Source organism: Callospermophilus lateralis, unplaced genomic scaffold (genome assembly GCF_048772815.1).
Source record: "Callospermophilus lateralis isolate mCalLat2 unplaced genomic scaffold, mCalLat2.hap1 Scaffold_127, whole genome shotgun sequence".
Taxonomy (NCBI): Eukaryota; Metazoa; Chordata; class Mammalia; order Rodentia; family Sciuridae; genus Callospermophilus; species Callospermophilus lateralis.
This window is the reverse complement of record NW_027512450.1, coordinates 800,097-826,258: the sequence shown is the minus strand read 5'-3', so window position 1 is coordinate 826,258 and position 26,162 is coordinate 800,097. Positions and strand designations below refer to the sequence as shown.

Genomic DNA, 26,162 nt, shown 5'->3' with positions numbered 1-26,162 from the left:
AAATCTTAACTAAAGCCGTTTGTTATCAGGTCATAAAGCATAAGAGAGATGGCCTACCTCCCTGGCTTAAAGCAAATAAGAGATGTCTGACTTAAAGTTTCTGTACAACTTCTCTACCACACCAGCCCCATTCAGAGTCTAAGTCAGTTCATGCTTAAATGCACATGAACAAGGCTGGGGAGAGCTCCTTCTCTCTGTGCTTTGTTAACGGTCATTTGAATCAAGAACCTGGAGATAATTTTGAAGGACATCCATTGAGAAATGAGAGCCTTTGACAACTATGAATTCTTTATTCTTCTGTTGAGCTAACAAAATGATTTGCCATAGGTCAAGAGACTTCTAGGCCACTGTAAAGACTGTCATTATAGCAATAGGAGTATCTAGTCTATCAACATTACTTATGCCTCTTTTCCAATTCCCACAAGTGGTGTAGAGATAGGGACACAGACACATACAGTGGGCTGTGTTTCTGCAGAAGGACAAGCTGAGGAAAATGACTGACGCTACACAGCAAGCATGGTGACCTTATGCCTCCAGGGAGATACCACCTCTACCTTCCGAGGCTCTCTGCTGTACAAACGGTTTTGAAAAGTCAGACTAGGACACAGACAGTTCCTCTGGCTCAGACTTGCAAAAGTGTGAGAAATTCATGAAAAACTGTCTGCCAATAGCTTTTTGATTTTTGTAATCATCCCATCGAGAATGAGTCCAAAACTATCTTAACACAGTTAAATTCTTTTCTGTAGAAAAGAGTATTAAATGAAGATTCCTTAACATAGTTTTCTACATAATGAAAGTATTAATATATTTTCCTTTGAATAGCAATATTTACTCTAAAATTTATTTATGAAAATGATACACTAAGTGTAAGTAGGCTTATTTAATAGACTCCTACTGAACTATAAGTTCCCAAGGGCTTCTAAGAGCAAACTTCGTGTGTGTGTGTGTGTGTGTGTGTGTGTGTGTGTTGTTATACATATTCTTTTATTATGTATTAGAACTTTTAATATAATTTCTTTATTCATTCTAGTCATTTTTAGTATTTACCTTGGACTTTCTAGAAATTAGAACAATATGCAACTCAACAAGGGCAATTTTGCTTTTATGAAAAGTTACCAATCCTATTTTTCATTGAATTGACTTAGGTCCTTAAGAAGAATGTTAAAATAGTAAACATATGGGGTACTTCTGTATTTTCTAATTTTAATAAATATGCCTCCAAATATTAAATATCTTAACTATGATTAAATCCTAGTGGCCAGTAGAGAAGGAGCATAGCAAATGGTTAATACACATTTATTTTTGCATAAAAATAATGATGCATTCCTACTTGCTTTCTAGAAGATAGCTGTGGCCCAATGTATTTGCACACTATATCTAGTAATGTTGCTCATTAACAGTTAGAAAAACAACTTAGGTTGAAGAAATCACTGTGTCATAAAACTGACAAGTTATCTAGGAAAAAAAAAAATAGGGAAGGAAGAACTGCCCTGAGACCACAAAGGTTAAATCCAATGGTTCTCAGAGGCTCACAGAACTTAAGAGAGCATGTGATCAGTAAGTATGCATATCATGGGAAATCAAACTCCCCAAAATACTTGAAAACAAGGCACTGGTTCATCTTGGATACAGACCTAGGAAAGAATAATAGCTTCCCTGTTCTAGGATATAATATGTTCCACATAAAATATGTACTCCAAGCATCTAAGTATAGTTCATAAAATATAGTGATGCAGAGAACACTAGTCTACAAACAGCTACAGTGTGAAATGACTATGGGTCATGCTTTAATGTGGAGGGAAAACTAACTTTAGGTGGCTGTCAAATGCTTCAGCATAGCTCACCAAAGAGCCTGGAAAACAAATGACAAAAGGTCAATTTAATTAAATATGCAGCTTTCAAAAAATAATGATGAAGTCAAAGTACGACAGAAAATCTTCACTTTGGAGATATTTCCAACCTTTTTGACGCTTAGGGGATAAAGATAGCACAGACTTAAATGATGTTTGTGAGTAAGAAGTCAGTTATGGGAATAAAATAACTAGCAAAGAGATGGGTGAACAGGAAGGTAACATGCTTTTAATACCCTGTCCCTGCCCTTGCCTTGGTGATACCAAACAAAATCCTAGAGGTGAAAATGTCCAATATTTCACGGGTACCTGTGGATTTAGTGACTACTCTATACTGATACTAAACTGAATACTAGGGAACTTTAAAATGCAAAATTCATGTGACTCAAATATAAGAATATCTCTTTCCTTTTTGTCTCTCAAAAAGTGTTGGTTCTCTTCTCATTGAATTAGGTGACTTTAGCCTTTGTTGTAAGTCAATTTGTCAAGTAGCTTCAGTCTCCTTATCAGACACAGACTTGCTGTCCTTGAAAGAGAACAAAGTCACCTAGTCTCAGTAAAAGACAGTATTACCTTAAATTTCACTGTAGCTGCTAGAAGTGAACACAAATATCTTAAACTGAGGCAACCCCCCTGAAATCTGCATCTTGTTACGGAAATTGACAGTGGCTTTTTTTTTTTTTAACCTTCTGGTATTTACAAATATAAAACAGGAATTAATGCACACAGAAGTACTTTATAAATAGAAAATAATCATAAACCTTCAGAAGACTACTATTGGCAGTAGCAATATTAATCACTGTATGGTGATTATCTTGTAAGAGTTGGTGAGCTATTAGCTGGCTTCTGTGAGATTACCTAATGATACTTGATTCTATGCAATTCTTTTCATGATCAGAATGAAATTTGACTGAGAACTTTTTGTATACAGTGCTTCAAAATATAACAAAATACTCCTGCTTCAACAGACTACAGAATCAGGAAAAGGTGACAGATTTGACCTCTCATAACACTGTACCCATCTATTCAAGTGACTCCTTTGGTAAGGTTTCAGGTATACAATGTAGTCTGCTGTCTTCACTGGATTTAAATAAAATTTCTGGGAAAGGAAACTTTGATACCAAAACCCATCATAAGCTGTTGATAAGCAACTTTTTTAATCAGCCTCAGCAGTACTTAATCCAGTGCCTGACACATAGAAAGCACTCAATAAATACTATTAGTTATTACCATTAATGACAATATGTATTACTATTACACAGAAAAATGTCAATAGAACATAAATTATGAATTTTTCATTTCTGAGTTATTTGTGGATGTATTTAAAAGAAAATATAAAATTGTAAAAAAATGTCATTGAAGTTTTAAACATTAAAAGTAAAGTGAATTTTTTTGGGGGGGAGAGTTCCCATTTTTATATAACTAGTAGATACAGGAATTGAGTTTCATAAAATATAATGTTTAACTGTGTACTGCTTGAGACAGCCTGAAATTTCTAACAGCCTTCCCAGCCCATGCTGAGGTGAGACTGTCTGCCATGGTCAAAGGATGTCCTGACAAGAAATAAAGAGGCTGAACTCTTCCTCCTTAGGTTCTAGTCCTGGTGGGTGAGCAAAAGCTGTCCATCTCTGCTTTACAAATCATAAGGCACAGCAGGAAATCAAGGGTATCTGTGAACCACGTGAGAATAAATGGTTCACCACTGCTATAAAAAAAAAAGACTTCCCAGGATGCTGCTAATGTGCCCCTGTGCCCAGGAAAGCCCAAAAAGAAACTGCAACCTAGATTCCCATGGGTTTTTTTCCCCCATCTCTGTGTGCACATAAATACCTATGAACACCCTGCAGGAGCCAACAGTTGTGATTCTGAGCCAGTTTTTATAGCACCCCACTTATTTTATTACAACTCTAAACATAGAAATTAAACAATAAAATATGCTATAATCACTCCCCATAAATGCTGTTATAACTTCAACACATAATACATATTTTCATATAGCTAAATATGTTTTATGAAGCACTTTGAAGTGAAACATATGATAGGAGAAAATATTGTGTGTTAAAATAAGATTTTTGTCTTACAAATAAACATACTGCCATGTGAGCCCCTATAAATATACCTGTATTTACTTTAAAGAACTGCTATTAAAACTAATTTCTTAAGGCCAAGCTTTGTTTCTTTAGTTATAGTTTTTGAAGTATTACTAGAAAACTTCACAGAGCTGGAAACATTTTTACTGTAGCACATCATTCAGACTCGCATTTGAAGTTTGGTCCTACCACTGAACACTGACAACATAAAAAGATCTCTATGAGCCTCAATGCTTTCATAGTAAAAAAATAAGGCAATACCACCTTATCATATTACTTTGTGGATATTACAGTGCATCATAATGTATAACATAATATAATACAGTAGTACAATATATATGCAGATTTCCAACAGGAATCTACCTTTAGAGGTGTCTCAGAGTTAATACTGAGCCACTATGGTCACTACTAGTATTGTTAATTCATTATCATACCTAATTCTGCCACATTACTTTTGAGATATTGAAGAAATTTCTTAGCCATACTTAGCCTGTTTCCCATGGGATAGCATGATAAGAGTATCTATGTCAGAAAATTATAATGTTTAAACATGATATACACACAAAGTCTAATGTTCAGGCCACAGAAGGCCCTAAAAAATATGAAAACAACAATATAGGTAGCACCTTCTTAGCTTAAATGAAAACAGATTTTCATTATAGCTTTCAGAATTTTTTATTTGGACTCTGATTTTCATTATAGTTAGAATTTACCTGAAGAGACCTCTGGGTAGCAGAAAAAAATGTTGGCCAAGGAGTTATATGTATATCTATACATTCTCCAAAAACAAAGAGTACAAAAATGAAATTACACAAAATCCCACATGTTCAGCATAATTACAGGCTAAGAATATGCAATCTCTGAAATATTGTAAGTAAAATACACTAAATAGTAAAAATACACTAAATAGTAAAAATACACTAAATCCCAGATAATGATCACTTACATTCCAGGTTCATGTTTCCCATATTTTAAAAAGTAATTAAAATTTATAAGAATCAATTAGGGGAAAACCAAGCAAATGAAAACAAACCTAACTATAAGTGAAAATTCACACTAACGATGTCTGTGTGTGGGTGAGAGAAGAGAGGTGGGGGGGAGGCACACTCATTAAAACAGTATATCCTAGCTAATAATGTTGGCTGGGAATTTCAAAATTGCTTTATCTCCAGGATTAACAAATAAATAAATAAATTATGGACAATGAAACTAAAGTCTCTGACAGTGAGAGGAATTACAAATAAGCAAAGTTGGAAAGGCTAGAATGAACTCTGGCATTGAAATGGAATTGGTGATTTTGATATGAACTTGACTTTTAACGTGTACACAGACAGACACAGGACCAGATGTAGATTCAGGTATATTTGTGCAGATGCACACATTTATTACTTTCCATTCTGTCCCCCTAGAGGACCTAGAAACTGTAACAGCACACTATCATTGAACATATCTAGCACCAAGTCTTGCTTTTAGATACCATTCTTCAATAAAGGACCCAAAGCTTTCAGAAATCAATGACTGAACCCAGGACTGGGCACAGAAAGCAAAAGAGAAGGAAGTAAAGAAGTGCTTCAAAAATGATGGGCATTTGTGAAAAGGAGAAACTTAAAGGAATCGCCAATGGTCAAATTCAGGATAATTTGAGCAAAGAATAAATGATAGTAACAGATTAGAACCACAGAACAAAATGGGAATCCTTAAGCTCATACTGACATTTATAAATAAGTAACTGAATAAACAGATATGAAGGGGGAAATATAAGAAAACCTTACCATTTGGAAAATCCTATAGTAATAATTATCTCAGGCAATAATTAATTTATGGTATAATTAATAGAGGAAAAGTACAAAGCAAACTGGAATATTTACATAATTTCAAGTTACTTATTAATTATAAAAGGGAAAATGATAATTTCATAAAGAAATATGGTTGGCACTACATCAGGCAGGTGGTCAGAATTAACGTCATCAGTAATGAAACAAATCAACACCATATATCTGCTGATATAATACACTGAGAAGGCCATATCACTTCTGTGGTATTCTTACCCAAAATGTGAAACTTGAATACATGCCATATCAAATTGAGGGACATTTTATAAAATAACTTTCCAGTACTTTAAAAATGTCAAGGTCAAAAAAGATCACATCAACAAGACCAAGGAATCATTCCAGATTAAAGGCAACTAAGCAAACATGACAAATAATGCAATATGTGACCTGGTTTGGATGTGAACCAGAAAAAGAAATTAGTGGAACAACTGACAATATATGAACTATTTGTAAATTAAATAATAATATGTGTTGATATTAATTGTGGCTGAGAAGATACGGTGAATCTGAGTGAAAAGCATACAAAATTCACTGAACAATTTATGCAACTCTTTTGGTAAACCTAAAATTATTTCAAAATGACAAATTTAAAAGTAAAACAGTTATCCCCAGCTACTCTATATCCCCCACCACTGCCAACATGCACACACTGGTTTTCTCTGTGCTTTTCCCTTTCCCTTCAGTTTTTCTCCCTAATCCTTAGGTCGGTGGAAGAGGCAATGTTGTCATGTAGCACTGTGACCAAGACCAAGACTGCAGAGAGGCTGTCACCCTAAAGCAGAGGCAAGGTGGACACAATCACCCACTGCAAAGCCCACAGAGAGATCCCTGCCTCTGGGAGGACGCAGGGGAGCCAGGGCCAGTGTCAAGCTCCTTCCTATCCTAGCTAACAGTGACCACTTCCTAGGAAGGAGCTTGATTTAGCAAGTGTCACACTTGCTAAATAGGAAGGAGCTTGACACTGGCCCTGGCTCCCCTGCTTCCTCCCAGAGACAGGGATCTCTCTGTGGGCTTTGCAGTGGGTGATTGTGTCCACCTTGTCTCTGCTTTAGAGTGACAGCCTCTCTGCAGTCTTGGTCTTGGTCACAGTGCTACATGACAACATTGCCTCTTCCACCGACCTAAGGATGTGGCTCAAGTGGTAGTGCGCTCACCTGGCATGCATGCGGCCGGGGTTTGATCCTCAGCACCACATACAAAGAAAAATGTTGTGTCTGCCAAAAACTAAAAATACTTAAGAAAAAAAAAAGTCTGCTTATATGAAGGGGACAAAAAGAGCCTTCCTAATTCTCTACCCATCACCCCTTCAGAACATGTTATGCAGAGTTAAATTCCCTGAATTTAGTTTCTTTCTCCCCAAAACTGGTATTTCCTGTATTTTTTACCAAGCTGAGTAGCACCACTTTCTCCCTAGGAATATAGGCAAAATTCAGAGCAACATCAAACTTTATGCTCATCCCCCCACATCTAAACAGTGACCAAGTTCACTGCTAATAATTCAAGCTCTCCTTCTACCCTCTTTTAGCTTCAAAGCTAGTGCCAAGTTCAGGCAACTTGACCACCACAACCTTAGTCCTCCAAATGGTATCCCTCCCATCCACTGCTCATGCAGGGGTCAGCTGGCTTCTCCCAGAACAGTAATCTGCTCATGTCACCTCTCCAGCACCATGCTTCCATGTTACGTTAGCGTCATCACAGTGAAACCTGAGCATGACACTAGAGGCTCCCAGCAGTCTGTGTGCTCCTTTCTACTCTCACCTCAGGGTGGCCCCTGCTTTTATACCAGATGCCAACTGTGCTGAACTAGGTTGTTCATGCAGCTCTTCCCACTGGTCTCCCCTCACTATATCCAGACAGAAAGGCTTGGTGCCCACCTCTGAATCCTGTATTAGGCAGACCTAGACTATCTAGACACCTAAATACTTTAGGGTATTGACTATTTGTTAATAGATCAACATTCTCTAGTAGTGTGGAGGCCCACACCAATGAGGTCCATTTAGGAAGCTCTATGTAATCCAATGAAACCCAGATAGTAGTGCTGAATATATTTCCCTGGCAAATGGGAAGAAGTGTAGCACAGGACCAAGAACACAGGCTTTGGGATTGGACAGAAACTGAGCTGGGGCTCCAGTCTACCACTCACAAGGTGTGTCAACTTAAATCAATCACGTGACCTCTTCTCAAAGATGGTAACTATTCTGCAGGACAGTTTTTAAAATTAATGTGCACACAGAACACATTCTGTAGTCCCCTCTTCTGCCCCCAATGATACCAGTGGCAAGAGGGCGAATCTTCAAAGAACTTTGTCCATAAAGAATGACTCCTGATGTTGCCAAATATTTATAAGACCAACGAATATGAACACTTTCTCAACTTCAATTGTCTTGCAAAGAAAGGGACATGACCTTTGGTTGAATCCTGACAAACCTGCTTGTGCCTTGCTTGCATACGACATGAGAAGCAACTGGCTGGTCAGAAATCACCATCAGCAAAGTATGGCAAACTGAGACAGAATATATGCAGATGTATCAGGTTACTCTGTAAAAATTATTTTCCATTATCTCATACAAGGGGGATAAAGCGTGGTCTAATTTTTCATCATTAACAGTAAGAACAATGCACTGAAAGTGAGGAGTCCTGGCCTTGCCATTTAAAGGTGACCTTGGACAAGTTTTTAAAGATTTAATATTAATTTATTCAACAAATGTTTATTGAATATCTTTAAGATACCTGTTCTCACAGAATTTATATTCTAGTGGAAGAAGAAAGACATCATATAACAAATAGAAGGATAGATAGGAAGAAGTTAGCAGACATGGTGATTTATACAAAATTAAGGGCAATAAAATAGACTGTGACTGGTGTGGTTAATTTAGGCTGTGTAGTCATTGTAGAAAAGGTGACATTTAAACTAAAATCTGAGGAAGTGACTTCTGCTTTTTGTACAGTCATATCCTTTTCTATAAAATATGATTACCTAGCTGAGAAACTTTTGGAACTCTCTTCTAGTTACAGGGCTGCATGAGTTCATAGCTATTAGAGACAAAGTATACATGTGTACACTCATTCATATCATGAAATATTATTTTATATTTGGTTAAGTAAATCATGTCTGTGATTCTTAGCTATGAAGATATTTAAGGCAACAGTGAATTACTTTTAAGGTACTAAATAGAGCTTTGCATACTGAACTTCTGCTATGTTCTTTGAGCCTCAACTGAGAGAAGTGCTTATTTTGTTAATGTTCTGGCAAAGAATGCCAAACTAGTCTCTGGCCAGAAGGGTTATTATATCCTTGTTATGTTTGAGGCAGACAAAAACTTGACTTTGTAATGAGGCTAGACGTTGTCTGAAATGAATTCTTTCTGGTGATCACTTACAACCACAAGTTCAGACATTCTCAATCTTAAAAGGCAAAACTCAAAACCACATGTTCTCTTCTACATAAAAATGGGGGGGCAGTTTGAGGTGAAGTATGTAAGTTTTTAAGCAACATCAGTATTTTGACCCATATTTTTCATGCACCAGTTAACCAGAAAATTACAAAAGCTGAAAAACTCAGATAAACTGTACCAAGGGGATTAACACAATACATCCACTCCCTCCCCATTCCCAGCACATCCTCTTCTTCCTCCTCTACCCCCACACTGGGGTACATTTCTGGAATAGAAACTAAAGCCTCTCAAACTATTAAAAAATGAGGACCTCTGAATTTTTAATTCTGTTCACTAATCATTAGAAAAATAGAAACTGCCATCTATCTGAGAAGCAGTGAGAGCAGGAGCCACAGACTGTTTAATTTTGCAGGAGTTGGCTGGTTTCCCAGCAACACGATGATTTGTGGGGCCACTACTTTGGGCACCTTGAAGATAATTAAATATTAAGTCTCTTTTTGATGTATGCAAAGTCTGTTTAAGAGGATTACCAGCCACAGTGGAGGTAGCAGTCCACATTTCTTCTTTTTTTTTGGTTATTGAACTTGCAATATCATTATCTATTCTTATCTTTAGTCTGTTAGAACCAATGTCCATCCTTAAAATAACTGAAAGCATGTTCAAGAATGAAGAAGGTGATAGGGGAAAAGTGGAGAAAATGGCAGTTCATACAGTTGACATTTTGGGATCCTCTAGTATTGGGGATATACAGATAAAGAGCACAGTTGACGTGTGTGGGAAAAATGACTGATGAAGTGAGCAGACCAACTTCTCTGTCCTCTAGTTCAAGGTTCCATTTCACACCCTAAATAGCAAAGGCACATAGTGCAAGAATAGTCCCAGGATAATATGACTAGTGGCAAAGGGAGGGGAAGATAAACACATATCTATTACAACCTGATCCTTCTACAGCTTCAATGAAAGGTAGCATAATTTGTTGAAAACAGTAATTGAAGACATGATTTGAACTATCACGCACTGTTCTGCAACATTCCAGAAGTATTGGTGTTTCTATTCTGAAACTACAATTTTTCTGCATTCATTTGCTAAGAAACAAGAAGTTCTATCAATTATAGGAAAAAACACCCATGTCAAATTCACTTGTCCTCCAAAGTAGATTTGACTCATCAGTGCCTTGCAGACATAGGATACTTAATTATACTTACTTTCTAAAGGAGGAGGAAGAGACACTCAGTGATTTTTTTTTTTTTTTGAGAAGACTCTGGATGAATAGCATAATGAAACTAGAATGAGCCTTCTCATTCTGGTTCCTAGATAATTTTGAAATCAAGACCATTAGCTGCCAAGAGCAGGAAATTATTCTTACATAAGAGGAAAGTAGTGAAGCAAGAAGAAAAAGGGTGAGGGAAACATGAGAGGACTTTTACTAGTCATTCTAAGACTTCTACAAGAGAGATTTTTCAGAAGGCCTAAAAGTTTGCTTCTGTAAAGAGGACAGATTTGTGAAATGCAGAGTTACTAATGGGCTTCACAAGTGAGGAAAATAGTTTATATTTAGAGCAAAAATGTCAACTCAATTTAGGAAAGTGTGTGAAAAAGGACTTTGTTAACAGAGGATTGGCTGTCTTAAGTCCTATTTGGGGGAAAAAGTTAAGCAATAAAGGAATTAAAATCTCAGAAAAATTTATAAATCATTGAAAACTTATAAATCATTGAAATCATATAAAAGTTCTAACTTGTTTGAGTAAGTGGAACATTGAGAAAAGGATAAAAAAGGAATACTGGCAATGCTATAAAGAGTCTGGGTTCAAATATGAAAGTATTATGTTCTAACATTTCAACATGAAGGATAGGATGGATGTTTCCCCTTTCCCAACTTCCACTCTGCTCTGTAATATTTTTAGCATATAGATATGACATTAAATGAAGTGAAGCTCCAAGTAGAGAAACCAGATTAATCATCTTTACAGACTCCAGAAATCATAGAAGATGAAACTGACAAGGTTGAGAACTTGAAAAATGGAGGCTGATCACAGGAAAGGACATAATTGCACTAAAGTTGCTTTGCTTCAGGATAAGGGTCAGAACAGGAAGTTCTGTGTGGCAAAAATAATATGGTCTGATTTAAGGTTTGCCTCAGGGATGTTATGTGTACCCATAGCAGTGTTTTGCTGAGAACCAACACACTGCTAATCCTACCATGCCCTGTACTTGGAATATATTCTACAGCCTCCAGCATTTGTGCTCCAGCATTGCTCGAGAGGCTGCAAGTGGTCTTCTGAGGTAACTGTAGGCAAGGCGAAGAGCCCAGATATGTAGGGAAGGTCATAGTGCTTCAGAGAGCATTATTCATATATTTGTGACTTTTTCATTTTAATCCATTTCAGCAATTTGGGAAGACTAGAGAATCTGATAAAGTCCTCTTTTTTAAAAATCTCAATTTCTCTGAGAAGTAAATATTATTTACCTAGTTATTTCACAAAAGTTGATAATAATTAAGATATTTAGATATGAATCCAAAGATGTTCTTAATATTTGATTCATTAAAAACAATTTAGGCCAGTGGAATAGTTTAGTGGTACAGCATATGCTTAGCATATATAAGAACCTGAATTCAATCACCAGTACCGAAACAACCCAGGAAAGGAAGTCATTGTTCTTTAGACATAAATATAAACTATGCTTTAGAATTAGGAAGTAAACTGAGTTGGAGCCAGACTTCCAGAGACCTCTTTTGCAGATGAGGTTACCTGGGAAGTCTTGATTTCTAACTTTCACTGACCTGGTAGTCTAATCTGCATGCTAAAATACGTGATGGAGTTGCTGACTTCTGGATCTTATGTCCTTAGGATGCATCAATTTAGAATTCAAACTTCTTCAGTCACCATACTTCTTTGACTTAGGAATTAGCATTACCATTTACTCAAAGAACAAGACATTACGCTCTGTGATGTACATGCACAGAATATTTTCAGGGATTCAAAAATCTAAGTACATCCTCTGAGTTTTCAGAATTTTCATGGTAGTCGGAGATAAAACTTCTTTAAAATATCTATAAAATAATTAAAGCTCAACTATGTAGAATTCAAGGTTTAATTAATATGTGATGGTCAGGGAAAGTTTTCCTAGTTTCTCCATATCATGCTTCAGGGTTGTGAGTCTTTCACTCTGGAACTTTCCCTGACCATCTGTGTGCGTTCCATTTATGTCCAGCAAGGTACAAAAGAGAGGGTAGAACATAAAAGAAATGAATTAGCTCAATTACATCCTATATTTCCATATAGCTCTGCATTTCTTCTGGTACAGTGTCAATTAGTCAATAGTAAGAATAGTCCTGCCAGGTGCAGTGGTGCCCGCCTGTAATCCCAGTGGCTCGGAGTCTGAAGTAGGAGGATCGCGAGTTCAAAACCAGCCTCAGTAACAACAAGGAGCTGAGCAACTCCAAGACTGTCTCTAAATAAAATACAAAATAGGGCTGGGATGTGGCTAAGTGATTAAGTGCCCCTGAGTTCATTCCCTGGTACCCATCCCCACTCCCCCCCCAAAAAAGAACAGTCTTATCTCTTCTGAAGAAAAAAATGGTAAGAATGTGTTGCACATTCAAATCTATAAAAAATAAAAATACACTGTATTGCACATACTCAATTACTAAGCCATTGGAATGCTTACCAATCATTAGCAAGCCGATTATTCCCTCGAGAGAAGCTTAAGGTAACCAAGATTGACCTCTGGTAACTGTCAACAAGGAAAGCAGTCAGATGCTCCTTTACCTGTCTCTGGGGCCATGCAGCTTTGAGAATGGCCTCTGTTCTGAAGAGCACAAGGAGCTTGCCATCCTCCTCCGTCAGGTGGAATGACTGCCCCAGGATCTGCAGCACATGGACGCGGGGCCGCACAGGCTGGGTATCATCAGCACAGAAAGGCCGCAACCACTCCAGCAGGTCCTCAGGTGACACTAGCTCCTCCCTGCAGGGCACAAATGGGGGGTGAAAAGAACCACTTAGGTCGTTCTGCTTTCTTCCCTTCCAGTAATCGAATGTGGTCACTGGCCTCAAGACTTCTTTGTTGGTTACTTTTTTTTTCTTGAGAGGAAAAATATAGGTTTTTAAATGGCTTACAGCAAACCATGTTAGTCATTAAAAAGCTATGTAAAATTAATGTCATTTTAAAATGAGTTGTATTAACTAAAAAATAGCCATTAACCAATAAGTCCTTAGCTAGTTATTTTTTAGAATTTAAAGTATAGGAAAGCTTATTCTATTAATCATAACTATGATTCTAGGTACCATTCTAGCAATTTTACATATTCTATTACTAGTTGGCAATAACTATGCAAAGCAGGGATCATAAATTAATTTTAAAGATGAGAAAACAGGCTTCAGGGAAGTGATATAATCAGCCCACAAACCTCTGTAGGAGATACTGCAGTGTGACCTCAAAGCCCATGCTCTTTGTACCACTTTTCATTGAGATTAGAATTTCAGCATGTGGTTAGCATATCAATTTTTACACTACCCTAAAAATAAAATATGAACACTTGGCTCTTATAGGACTGTAGAGTCTAAAAGAATTTAGAGAAGGGGACATATTGTACAACTTTCTATCCAGCAGAATTGCTTCTTTTGACGATGATGTCAATGAATTACTATCAATGACTGTTAAGAGGTTATCCATATAGAAGACTCCTCACAAGGCCCTGGGGATCCATGTTAGAATAATATATTATACAGTTTTTGTTGTAACTAGATCTATACGAAGATCTCGGCGATAAATCACCTAAACTGAGTCGCAGACTAACCTATCTTCAACCCTATCAAGACTACAAGGCTTTTTAAAAACTTCTGAGAATAAAATACTATAATGTCACTGAGTATTCCTCTTAGTAGTTTCTCCATAATACAGTTGCCAAATGCTACATTATGGCAATTTAAATTAATAAAAACAGAATTCATCATTTGTATTAGGATTAAAAGAAATTACAAAACATTGCAGACAAATGGCTTAAATAGTCCTAAACTTATGAATTCATTTCTTAGTTTTACCAATGAATAACCTTTACAATATCAGAAACAGGAAAAACTGGTGTGTGAAAAACGTAGAATGAACCAATAATTCCTGGATACCTGCTATTTATAAGGTAACCAAACAGTATGGTACAATAAAAAGACCGCTTTTTTAAAAAAAATCTGATGGATCTAACTGTAACCCATCCTTTTTGAACAACTCTAGACAAAGAATCATTTTGAAAGTTATCATTTCCATCTTAGAGTTAAGCATACAAGTATCCCTAGGAAATCAAGATAATATATACCAAGCATCTAGTACAACATGGGGCACAGAGGAAGCACTTAATAGCAAACTATCCTTGTCAGAATCACCATAATAATTATCATCAGCATCATCAAAGTACTAGTTTGTGCTTGATGACAGATATTAAAAAATCACATGGTCTCTGCCTTGTAAGAACTAATGATACAATGGAACAGAAAGACTTTAGAAGTAACTATTATCCAAATCACTAATATAACAAATTTGAACAATTGTTTTGGACAAGGTGGTGTGGCACCTGAACAGGATCATAAGGGATAAGCAGGGGGTACTTAAGTGAAAAGGTTTGAAAATAGTTCAGGAGGAGATTAAAGCTCACATGAGTAAGTGGTAAATTAGAGAGCATTGTGATAGATGTTTCTCACCTAGGTAACCAAGTGGCTGAAGAAGCAGCTCAGCTGCACTCTCTGGAAGTGCAGGCTCAGGAGCTGTGGGGCCCAGATTTAGCTCCCAGGTCTACTATTTCCTGTTAGGATTACTTTGGCTAAAAAGTCAATTAATTATGAGCCTCAACTTGCTTATTTGTCAAAAGAGATGGATAACAATTCCTTTCTCATGGGGCTGTTTAGAATTAAACTGAAACATCAAATAGTTAATACAAATGTAAAGCACGTAATACAAGGTTTGGCATAAAACTAAGGACTTCGATTACTGGCAGCCATTATTATTGAGGTTCTCTGGTCTTCCTTGGTATGGAAAGGGAATGAGAGAGTATTTCTGAGCAGTGAAACATCAAAGTGGTGTTAAAAATTAGAGAAGTATGCAGAATGAAGCAGACTCACCCTTTTTGGTGGAGGTCCAAGTGTATGTAATTCAAGGGGAAAAGAGTTTAAAGCCCATGTTTGGCCATGAATTCAAGCTAGATCTACATAGTATGAAGCTAATGTTTTGACCTTCTGCCCAAGTGCCAAGAAGGTGGGAGAGGGGATAAACGAGAATGGGAGGAAGTGGGAGTCATGAAGACCAAATGGAAGCTATAACAATACCCCAAAACCTGAATATAATGAACAAGAATAAAAACAGTAATAATTTCTGAAGGCTTGAGGTTCGCTGTGACTTATAGCTCTTCCTCATAACTGTCTTTCTCCTGTGTACTGTATCAACTCTAATTTGTGGATGAGGGAACAATCAGAGGTTTAATACCTTTTCCAAGGTCACACAGTAAGTAGTGAAGCTAATATTTGAACTTGTACTATCTGACTGCCTTATCAATTACTACACAATGCTGCTGAACCCAAACTGGGCCATATTCCAGAACAATGTGGCAGGAGATTAAAATTATTCAGATACTGATGAGATAAAGACTATTGCTATAGTATTTTCCAAGTTATTAAATCGAGTTAGACTCTTATTACATTAGCGTTTACAATGTAGTTAATAATATTTGATATTTTGGAGGCACATATTCTAATTTTTGGTAGATAGTTCAAAAACAAAATTATGAGAACTCATTCCTAAAACAGCTCTTTAGAAAACACTGTGAAGAGCCTGAACAAAACACTAACTCCTAAAAATTATAGTTAAAAAATAATATATGCTTTGATATCAATTTGAGTTTTTAAAAGTTTTAGTGATTCTCATGGATCAGCACACAGAGAAACACAGAATTGTGATGAAATGTTAATAATTGGTAAATTAGGGGAAGAGTATGTAGATATTTTTCTCCTTGCAACTTTGAAATTTTTCAAGGTAAATAGGTTGGTAAAAAGTAATGACTTTCATCATGAAAAAAAAAAAACAGAATAAGAACAAGGAAAGTGATTCCATTTCTATAGGCTTTTATGAAAGCAAATAGAAGATTTAATGAGTTTAGGAATAATAAAAGAATATTTTGAAACATAACACACTTTACTATAAAATTATAAATAGGTAAAGGGAAAATCTCCAGAGTCACTATAAACAGATGAGAAATCGTTTCTTTTTCCCTATATTAAGAACAGGGGTGGGCATTTTAATGTGCAGGGTAAATGAATATACCATTTAAACAAATAATTTATAGGGGAAATACAAAATCACAAATTTGGCCCAAAAGATAACGAGTCACCTGGAATACATAGTAAGTAACTTTGAGCAGAAAAGTGCAGTAGCAACAGTGACAACACAAATGTTAACTAAATGATTACTTAGAGAATGTGACAACTAAGGTGGGTGGAGTCCTCACTTGGCCTTCCTGTTATGACTGGCCACAGGAGAACACTCACAAAGTACACACACAAATAGAAGGGAATTCAATCAAAGGCAATTGTTGAAACAAGGCAAAAGATAGATTTAATGAATACAAATAAACTAATTATTGGTAAAAGGGTTTTCAAATCCTGCATGGCATATACATAGAAAGACAAGCAAAACTTAAAAGTTAAGGTATATTAAAAGAGGCAAAAAGCATATGGATAACTTTATAAATCATGAAGCAGAATGAAGAAAGGAAAGACTGCATTCAAACATGAAAACAGACCTTTGAGATTTCTTGTAAAATAAAAGTGTCATAGAATTTGAACAACTGACAAGAAACAAGGCCACTTTGTCCAGTCTTTTGTACTGAAGGTAAACTGGCAAACAAATTTGGGGACTGACTTGCCAGTATTTACCAAAGTTTCAAAATTAAGTTCTCTCTCTCTCTCACACACACACACACACACACACACACAAAATGAATCAGAATTCTCCAGTTCTTTAAAAACTGGATAATATGAACACGTGGCAACAAAAGGCTGGGACCAAGGCAAGGCCTCTCTTGGAGGATGCCTCTGGAAGCTTTCTAGTTCCTCCTAGTCTCCATTGTCCAAAACCTGATTTATCTCACTCCATTTCCATAACTGCCTGGCCTCTCAGCAAACAAGTCTGCAAGCTCTGATCTGCATGACAGTGGGAGAGGGAGGGAAGGGGGAGAGGAGGATGCAAGTAAACATGAGCTCAGAGTGAGGGAGTCAAATGTTCATATTCTAGGCCCCTTGCCTCTGTTAATGGATGGATCCACACACTGTGCATACTTTCCTCTCTATGCATGGAGTTGAGTGGGGACGACACTTCCCAGGTGAATGTCTATTATTTATCAACAACCATGAAAAAATCAAGGACAACCAGCAAGGGATAAGAGGGATCTGCAAATACACAAATGTATGTTAATAGTACTGTGGTTATATAAGAAGTGTGACTTTAAAAAGTCCCAATTAAGTTGAATTAAAAGAAAAATTCCTAGAATGAATTGGTCTTGTCTTTCCTATCCTCATAAATACACGACCAATGTAATTCCACATCATGTATAACCGTAACAATGTGATCCTAATTGGAAGAAGCTATACTTATTCAATGTACGTATAATATTTCAAAATATACTGTCATGTAAGGAATACTTAAAATAAAAGTTATCGCAAAAAGTTTCAAACATTCTTTCCTGTAACATATCCACAGATTAAAGAGTCAGGTAGGCTCAAAAAATAATAACAACTGTGGTATGCACACAATTAGAATCTTAAATCCTAACTCTTGGTAAATACTAATATCTTTGTGTCTACTTTCCAATATACAAAATCCAAACTATCTTCCTTGGCTTCACTTGCTAAGAAGCAGCATGCTACATCTTGCTGTGACAGGTAGCCACATCTGCTAGGAGCCATCAACAGGGCCTAAAAGGATCCAGGAACTGCAGTGGTGCAGTAGTCCCACCATCCAGGTCAGTGGCCATGGCTTTCAGGAGGGCTCTGTACCTCACAATGTACACTGTAGGTACTTGAAGAACATGATTCTCAATTTGCTCAAATGGGCTCTCCCCTTTTTCTTTTCTGTATTTTAAAAATAATGTGAAATTCCTAGGTAATAGCAAAGAGTTCAATCAAGTCTGAATTATCTGACCCTGTTCAAAATACATGAGGCTTTAAGATAGTCCATCTGTTTTTGTAGTTAAGTAGCAATGTTAGCAAACAAAAGCACCAAAAATATTAAAAAGTTCTGAAGAAAATCTCTTCTTGGAATATTGCACAGATGGATTCCTTTATTAATTATCTTATCATCTGAGTAGATTTAACCCCATACTTCCTTTGAGAATCACTAATATGCAGTTCATACTTGTAGGTCACTCAAATTAAAAAAAAACTTTAAAGGCTTGAAGACAGGAAGTAGGAAAAAAAATAAAGTGAAAGTAAAGAGAAGCAAGGCAAAGGGATGAGACAGGTGAGGGAAGTACTACCCTAAGATCTTCTACGGAAAGTTTAGTTCATGAACTAGGTGTCACTTGGGAAAGTTTAAGGCCCCCTATAGACTTCTCAATCCAAATCTATGTTAATAAGACACTGCAGGCAAGCTGTGTGCAGAGTGAGGTGCCAGAAGCAGCCCCTTACTCTCCACTGCTGGCTCTTTCATGTCCTGGAGAAATGTCAAGGTGAGAGTCATAGACTGTCCTTACTGTGTGATCATGGAAACCTCCCTAAGATTCACATTTTTTTTCCTTTTCTTTTCCAGTGGTAGGAGGGATTGAATTCAGTTCAAGTACCAGGCATGCTAGGTGAGCACTCTACCACTGAGCTGCACACCTAGCCCTTTCTCTTTTGAAACAGGTTCTCACTAAGTTGCAGAGGCTGGCCTCAAACTTGCGATCCTCATGCCCTAGCTTCCCAAGTAGCTGGGATTCCAGGCATGCACCATCACATCCAGCTTGAGCTCCATTTCTTCTTAATCTGTAAAATGGAGATAATACTTTCTGTGTGGTAGGATTGTTCTGAAGATTGAATTACTGAATAGCACCTTTCTAAGGTGTTGGTATAGAGAAATAAGTGATCATTAAGGATTTTTTGTTTTTTAAAAATTTAGGACAGTGGTAGCTTATTAATTTCTAAGTTTAAGAGATATATTATTTTAGAATATGATTATGTTAAGCTATTGAATTTGAATAATAAGATTTATTTTTTTAAGCAAACTAATAAACGAATTCTCAAACTAAATATCTGGATTATTGCTGGGAGCCATCAGCCAAGTAGGTATGACAAATTCCTTGCCAGCTTACTCCCATGCTGTCTAGTGGAAGGACTTCTGAAAGGTGACCTTGCTCAAGGACCAGGGCAGGATCCGTGTTTAGGGTGTTCCCCCTTTAGAATAGGGCGGTTTAGCATAATAGGAGATTAGGGTGTTCCCCCTTTAGAATAGGGCAGTTTAGCATAATAGGAGATTAGGGTGTTCCCCCTTTAGAATAGGGCATATCCTGCTGCTGAGTTCCTCTTGAGTGCTTAGGGTCAGACGGTATATTTTGGGAGACAGAAGCCCATGCGGAGTGGATTTGGGCAGAGAGTGGATTTTGGGAGAAGTGGATTTGGGCAGAGAACGTGGATTCCCACAGAACGTGTTTGTAGACGGCCGGTATGAGTTCGGGAATAAAGAATTGCTGTTTGAATCTACAAGCTGTGTGGAGACTCGTGATTTGTGCCCAGCCAGAGACTGCGGCAGATTATATTCTCAGAACATGGATGTTATAAGCATACAAAAATAATGGGGGAAGCATGCAAATTCATAAAGTAACTTCAATATGCATGAGGCTCTGAATAATTAATTACCTTATCACATCTTTAACTACAGATATTATAGAAAGTGGGGGGAGGGGCATTCCAAACTCCTGGAATACTTTCATGTGTAGTGGTGTGAACCCTGTTAAACTGGAAGGGAAAGACAACTGGTACACATAGTCATTTGTACACTCCACTGGGGGCTAGTCTGAGTGATTTTATGTAATTTAAAAAGTAGCACACAAAAAAAGTGTTTTCTGAGTGAGGTAGAAGCTGCACCTACAAAGCAAATGACATCTAAACCAATATAAAAAGTCAAGAACCATGCTGACAGATGGCATTAACTATCTAAAATTTAGTCACAAAACCAAAAACTTGGTAGTATTCCTACACACACACACACTCTCGCACTCTAATTCTTACTCTCCTCCACAGCTTCCTGCCAGGAATATTGCAGGATGGTGTGAATAGCCTGTCTTGTGTGATGGCTGAGTATGTGCAGCTTCTTTACTACTGAAACAGATTGAGGAAGGTAGTAGATGTCAAGGCCGGGACTGAAGGAGAGCTGGCATGTTTAGAGGCAGGGAAAGGGGCACACCAGCGTGGCACATCCTCCTAGAGACTAGGCTGCTGGGATCAGAAAATCATCAGTGATATTAAAGTGCTGGGTTAAAGAGACTGGAGTCCCCATGTCACCCAAAGATCCTGTCTGGAACTACCTGAAATACAGAGACCAACCTCTCTATTTGATTCTGCCAGGAATATTGGTGGGAAGGGAAATAAAAGCAAGTAGAATCAGGTTTAGCACTGTAGAATCAAAACATACTTGCCAGGAATAAAAGTCACAACTTTATCTTCTTTTTCCTTTCCAAAGGCAAAAAAGAAAAAAAAATCACTGAAGTTTGTTTTTTAAAGACAACTTTGCTATTCTGTTTCTGGAATAAAAAGTAAGATCTTGCTCTGCTCTCTTGTTCTCCATTCCATAATGTCTTCCTCTTTAGAACTTAATAGAGAGTCTGTATTCAAAAGACCCAATGGCATTCTCTGGTCTGGAAATTCCGAATGCAAAACACTATCTTTTAATCTTCCTGACTGTCCAAAGGTCCCACTGCAGCACCTCTTGGATCTCTCTTCTTGGGAGGCCAGGATCTAGAGTCAGCCTTGCCTGAGAGAAGCTGTGCTACTGGCAGTACTCGCAGGGGCGTTGTGAGCTGGGACTAGGATGGCAGCAGCTAGATGCTGGGTGAGTGTGTCCTGGGCAATATCTCAGCCTGCTCTGCTACCTGCTGCACCTGCTGTCCTGCAGGTAGCTTCCTCAGGCTGGAATGCCATCATCCACAGCCTGTCCCTTTCTAACAAACTTTTTTTTCAGAAAACAGTTCAATGGTCACCCACTGTGTATCTGTCCTGACTTGCCCAGGTGGAATAAGCCTCTCCCTTGACCCTGCTTTCTGTATAGCACCTACCATTCTACCACATGGTTCTTACAGCTGAGAAAGCTCATCTCCCCTGCAAGTTCCTTGGGGTTAGAGGTTAGTTCTTATCCACATATGTAATTCCTCGAGACTTAAAACAGAGCATAACAACACACACAGAATAATTTTTCTCTTTAAAGAAACTTCATTATTAAAAAAAAATGGGAGAGGCCTTATGAGGTTGACACATAGGACATTAGTCATATGACAGACTGTTGTAAATTCTGAGGAAGTCGATAGCTATTCATTGGTAGTTGCTATTATTCCTATCAACACTATTGTAGCTGAATGAAAAACGCTTTCTAAAAATGGCATTAGAGATGAACACTTTTCTAAATTCTAAAGCTGTAAACTGAGTCTCCAAACAAAGCAGACTTGAGTTGTATAAAGATTTTTTCTAAACACACATACACACACACTCTCTCTCTCTCTAACTTCTATACTTCACCAATACAGTTAACCTGTTGTGGATGAGCATCCTTCTCTTTTAAGAAGCTCAGAGCAGTTTCCTCTTCCAGGCCTCCATGTGCAGGAGGCAAGAAGAGACACTTCTCTCCAGGGTAAGCAGATCCTACAAGCACAGATGTGGCCAGCAGAGATAGGATCCTGGCTCTCCAGATGCAGAGTCCTCCTTAATATTGCAGAAACAACTCTGTTCCTTTTAAAACACCTACAGTTGTTGCTTAGTCTTAGAAGCTTTAGAAATATGGACACTAAAAGTAATTCTCAAACTCAGGAAAGCCATTCAGCAGAGATACTCAAACTATCCAAGTCTTACCCCTTGTCTACACTGGTGTGGACTGCTGCAACGACACCTTCCAGTACCTGGAGGGGGTCTCTTGGCCCACCAAGGTCAGCACTGGTACCACTGTGAAAATAGAGAACAGAGTCAAAAGAGGGTCACTCAAGCCTCAGAAATACATATGGTATTTACATACTCAGATGAACCCAGCAGGAGTCCAGCACAGTGCACTGGCCACCCACGGCCATTTGTGCTGCATGTGTACTAAATCCAATATCAGGTGCTAAATGTATGGAAATGGGACATTTCCTGCTCTTAAGGAGCATGTTTTACTGTCAAGAGAACATAATCTATTTGCATTCTGTCACTGAGAAAACACTCACTTAACATGAAATATGCAAGCCATTTAAAGTGTTAAATATGTAATAATAATTCTAAGTATTCCAGTTGAACATTCTTAAAAAATCAACAACAACCAATATACACTTGTTGTTTATTAGGTACTGGGCATCACTAAGTGCTTTACACATATTCTGCTGTTTAATGATCCTCACTGCCCATTCTCCAGATATGCCTGTGTGGAACTCCAGAGTTCTGAAAATGCAACAGAGGAAAAGGAAGTTTAGCCCGAGTTTCTGGGACAATTGAAGTTTATGACTTAAATCAACTGCTGGATTCTGTTACTTTCCTGCTTTTATCACTTTGCGCCTACCAAATTTTACTTTCTGAAAGGTAAATATTATGGAAGTTATCAACAGCAGTTTCTTTTCCTTTGAAAAAGAGGCAGCTGAACTCAAGCTCTCCTTCCTCCACTTCTGAAAGATTTAATTCACATTCATTGAAAGTCCTCTGTGAGCCAAGTATATATTGATCAGATCAGAACCAAACCTTGAATGGTAGAACTGGGTACAGGGACGGAAAAGGAAGTATAATTTATGTAAAGTGTTTGTAACTGTAAAGCTACTAGATATCATAATTTTAATTATTAATGAAAATGTGCAACTTTAAAGAAAAAACTATATTCATCAAAACACTGATTTCTCAAAATGTTTATTTTTGTAAGTTTCATTTAAAGCTTGATTTAAAAAAATAATAAAAGGGTAACTATAACCCAAAAGGTACAAAAGTAGCAAACAAACTTGAGTTGTATAAACATTTTTTTGAGAGGGTGATTCTTATAACCAATGACAAAAAAACTCATGACCAAAAAAAAAAAAAAAAACCAATGACAAAAACAAAAAAACAGTACAAAGCTTCATTAACTGGTTATTTCTAAAAAAAACAAAAACAAAAATAAACAACAAAAAAAAAACCACAAATGCTATCCTATTTCTTGTCTGCCCCTATGTATGAAATTCCCAGATACTTTAGAGCGCTAAGGTGAAAACTGTTTGAGGCTGGGGTAATTAAACTGATAAAGGCTCATTTGATTTCAGTTCAGCTGCAGAAAACTGACATGCATTTAATCAAAAAGTTCCTCAAGAGCAATACAGAATTACAAAGAATGCTCAAAAAGAGAATAAATTAAACACAACTAAATCTTTTAGCCTAATTGCATTATTCACAGAAAGCACTTGATGCCTCATTATTTTCTTAGCTTCACTTTTCCCTCTTTTTTAATCCTCTTGGATACAAGCCTACCAAGGCACCAGCATATTGACATGAAGCAAGAATTTCTCAATTGTCAAGTTTATGCCATTAACTGTAGGTAAATAATGTCCTTAACAGATATCTAGTTTCTTCAGGGTATGATTAACTTTGTTTTACATGTTCAAGTATTTTTTTTTTCAGTAGTGGGGACTTCATGAATGGTAGGCAAGTGCTCTACCACTGAGCTACACACCAGCTGCTTGATGTAGTTCAAAAGAACCTTCTGGAAACTATTTTCCCATTGCTACCAAGAAGGGGTTTCAGAAAAGGCAAAATCTGGGGCTGTGATTGTGGCTCAGCGGTAGAGTGCTCGCCCAGCACGAGTGGGACCCGGGTTAGATTCTCAGCATCACATAAAAATAAAGGCATTGTGTTGTGTCCATCTACAAACAAAAAAAGATTCTCTCTCTCTCAAAAAAAAAAAAAAAGGCAAAATCTGAAAATACTTGCTGAAGCCACAGGGCAGTCTGGCTCTTAGCTACATGCTCAGATGCCATTTTGGACTTTCTCCTACTTCAAAAATAACTTAAAAGTTGGGTGTGGTGGTGTGTGCCTGCAATCCAGCTACTTGGCAACATGAGACCCCCATCTCTAAATAAACAAAAAATAATCTGAGGAGGGAAAGAAGGTCCACTAGAAGTTAGCTTCTTAACATGTACACATCATACAAATGATACAACAATTCATAGTTCTCTATTTTCAAGATTTTTAAGAAATAAGACTGAGCACTCTAAAACTAATTTCTCACTTTGGAAAAATACTTGAAAATTTAAAGCTTCTACATACATGAGGACAGTTTAGCTTCATAACAACCATGAGGTAAACACTCATTATTGGTAAAATAGTACCTTTGTTTTTCTTTAGTATTTTCTCTTTAAAGCTTACCCCAAGACAGAAATTATTTTCCTTATTGCACATTGTACTACATCCTTGGGTGAGATGTCTAGAGGACCAACCGCCACTCCAAGCAGCTGCTGAATCATTCTGAGAGGCTGACCATCCAAACACATAGTCACAGCTTGGTCATGAAGTTTCCCTTTTTCTGATCGGGATAGGTCATAGAGGTCACTGTATTTCTGCAGTATTTCCTGGAAAGACATAGAAATCAACACCTAAATATCAGATGGAAATTAAATGTATCTACAAGCATGTAGTAAGACCTAATTAGAAGATTCTAAACCCAGATAAATTACAACCATTGCAGCACTCCAAAGGCCATGAATTGGTTATCAAAAGCTTAGGATCAAGGGTCACCCAGGCTTGATTTCGAATTGAGCTTTAACATTTATTAAATAGTGGGTCTTTATGATCTGAAATTTCAGCATCTGTGAAATAAGGTTGAAGACTAGAGGGCATGGTGAATGTCAACTGACAGAATGATGATATAAAGTCAGTCCTTTAACACAACGTCAGCATAAAGCAAGACTCAGGAGCTGTGTTGTCTATTATTATGATGATGATGATAATGATGACAACAGCCAAGTTATAATTTGTTGAATATCAACTTTGTATATTTACTCAGTAGATTTTAACTATTATTTGGTTGCACATATGGTATCTAACATAATACTTAAAATAATCCTGTAAGTAGTTTTAGTTAGCCCCATGTCACCAAAAAGAAAAAAGACCAAAGATTTTAAGTAATATGCCCAAAGTCACATGGCTAGCATTAATGGAGATTGGTTTTGAATCTAGAAGGCTACTAATCCACCCTTCTTGCCATACTGCCTGCCTCCCTTTATCATATTTGTAAGAACTAATGTTATAACAAATAATTTAAGAACTAAGATACAAACTACTGTTTTGCAGAATTTTAAATATGATTACTGAGTGACAATAACACTTTCAAGGTTCTTTAGTTTCCCTGATGATCCAAAATATACTTTATTTTTCAAAACAACCATGTAATGAACTGGGAATGTTAGTTGGATTTTTTGATATTGAAGAATTATGATTAACCTTTTGATCATTTATAGTGATATGTTCAGTTGGATGTTCTAGAGATAGATTTACTTTCAAGTAAAATAAAAAGATGACTCCCACAGGAGTGAGCAGAGGGAAGGTAGGGGTATGTGTGATCACGTTTTGGTAATTCTTGAAGCTGACAGGCACATGAGGTTTCATTTTACTATTCTCCCCATTGTTTGAAATTTTTTAAAAAACAGTCCCCATCAATTAGGCAAAACAATCACTAATATAAGAGGAGAGGGAACTGAAGCTCCATGGGATGAAAGCCTTTCATGTTATTAGACTGCACCAGCCTTCATGAGGATACAAAATGTTCTTCATTGGTCATAAAACTAAGCAG

At 37.1% G+C, this 26,162-nt stretch overlaps 1 protein-coding gene across 1 annotated transcript in view; it reads right to left on the bottom strand.

Moving 5' to 3' along the window:
- LOC143387302 (NBAS subunit of NRZ tethering complex-like) overlaps positions 1-26,162 on the bottom strand; it is a 254,702-nt gene that overhangs the window by 21,819 nt on the left and 206,721 nt on the right. The window contains 3 exon segments of the mRNA XM_077108062.1: positions 12,938-13,133; positions 22,241-22,330; positions 24,740-24,942. Of these exon segments, the coding sequence (XP_076964177.1) occupies positions 12,938-13,133; positions 22,241-22,330; positions 24,740-24,942 (489 nt within the window).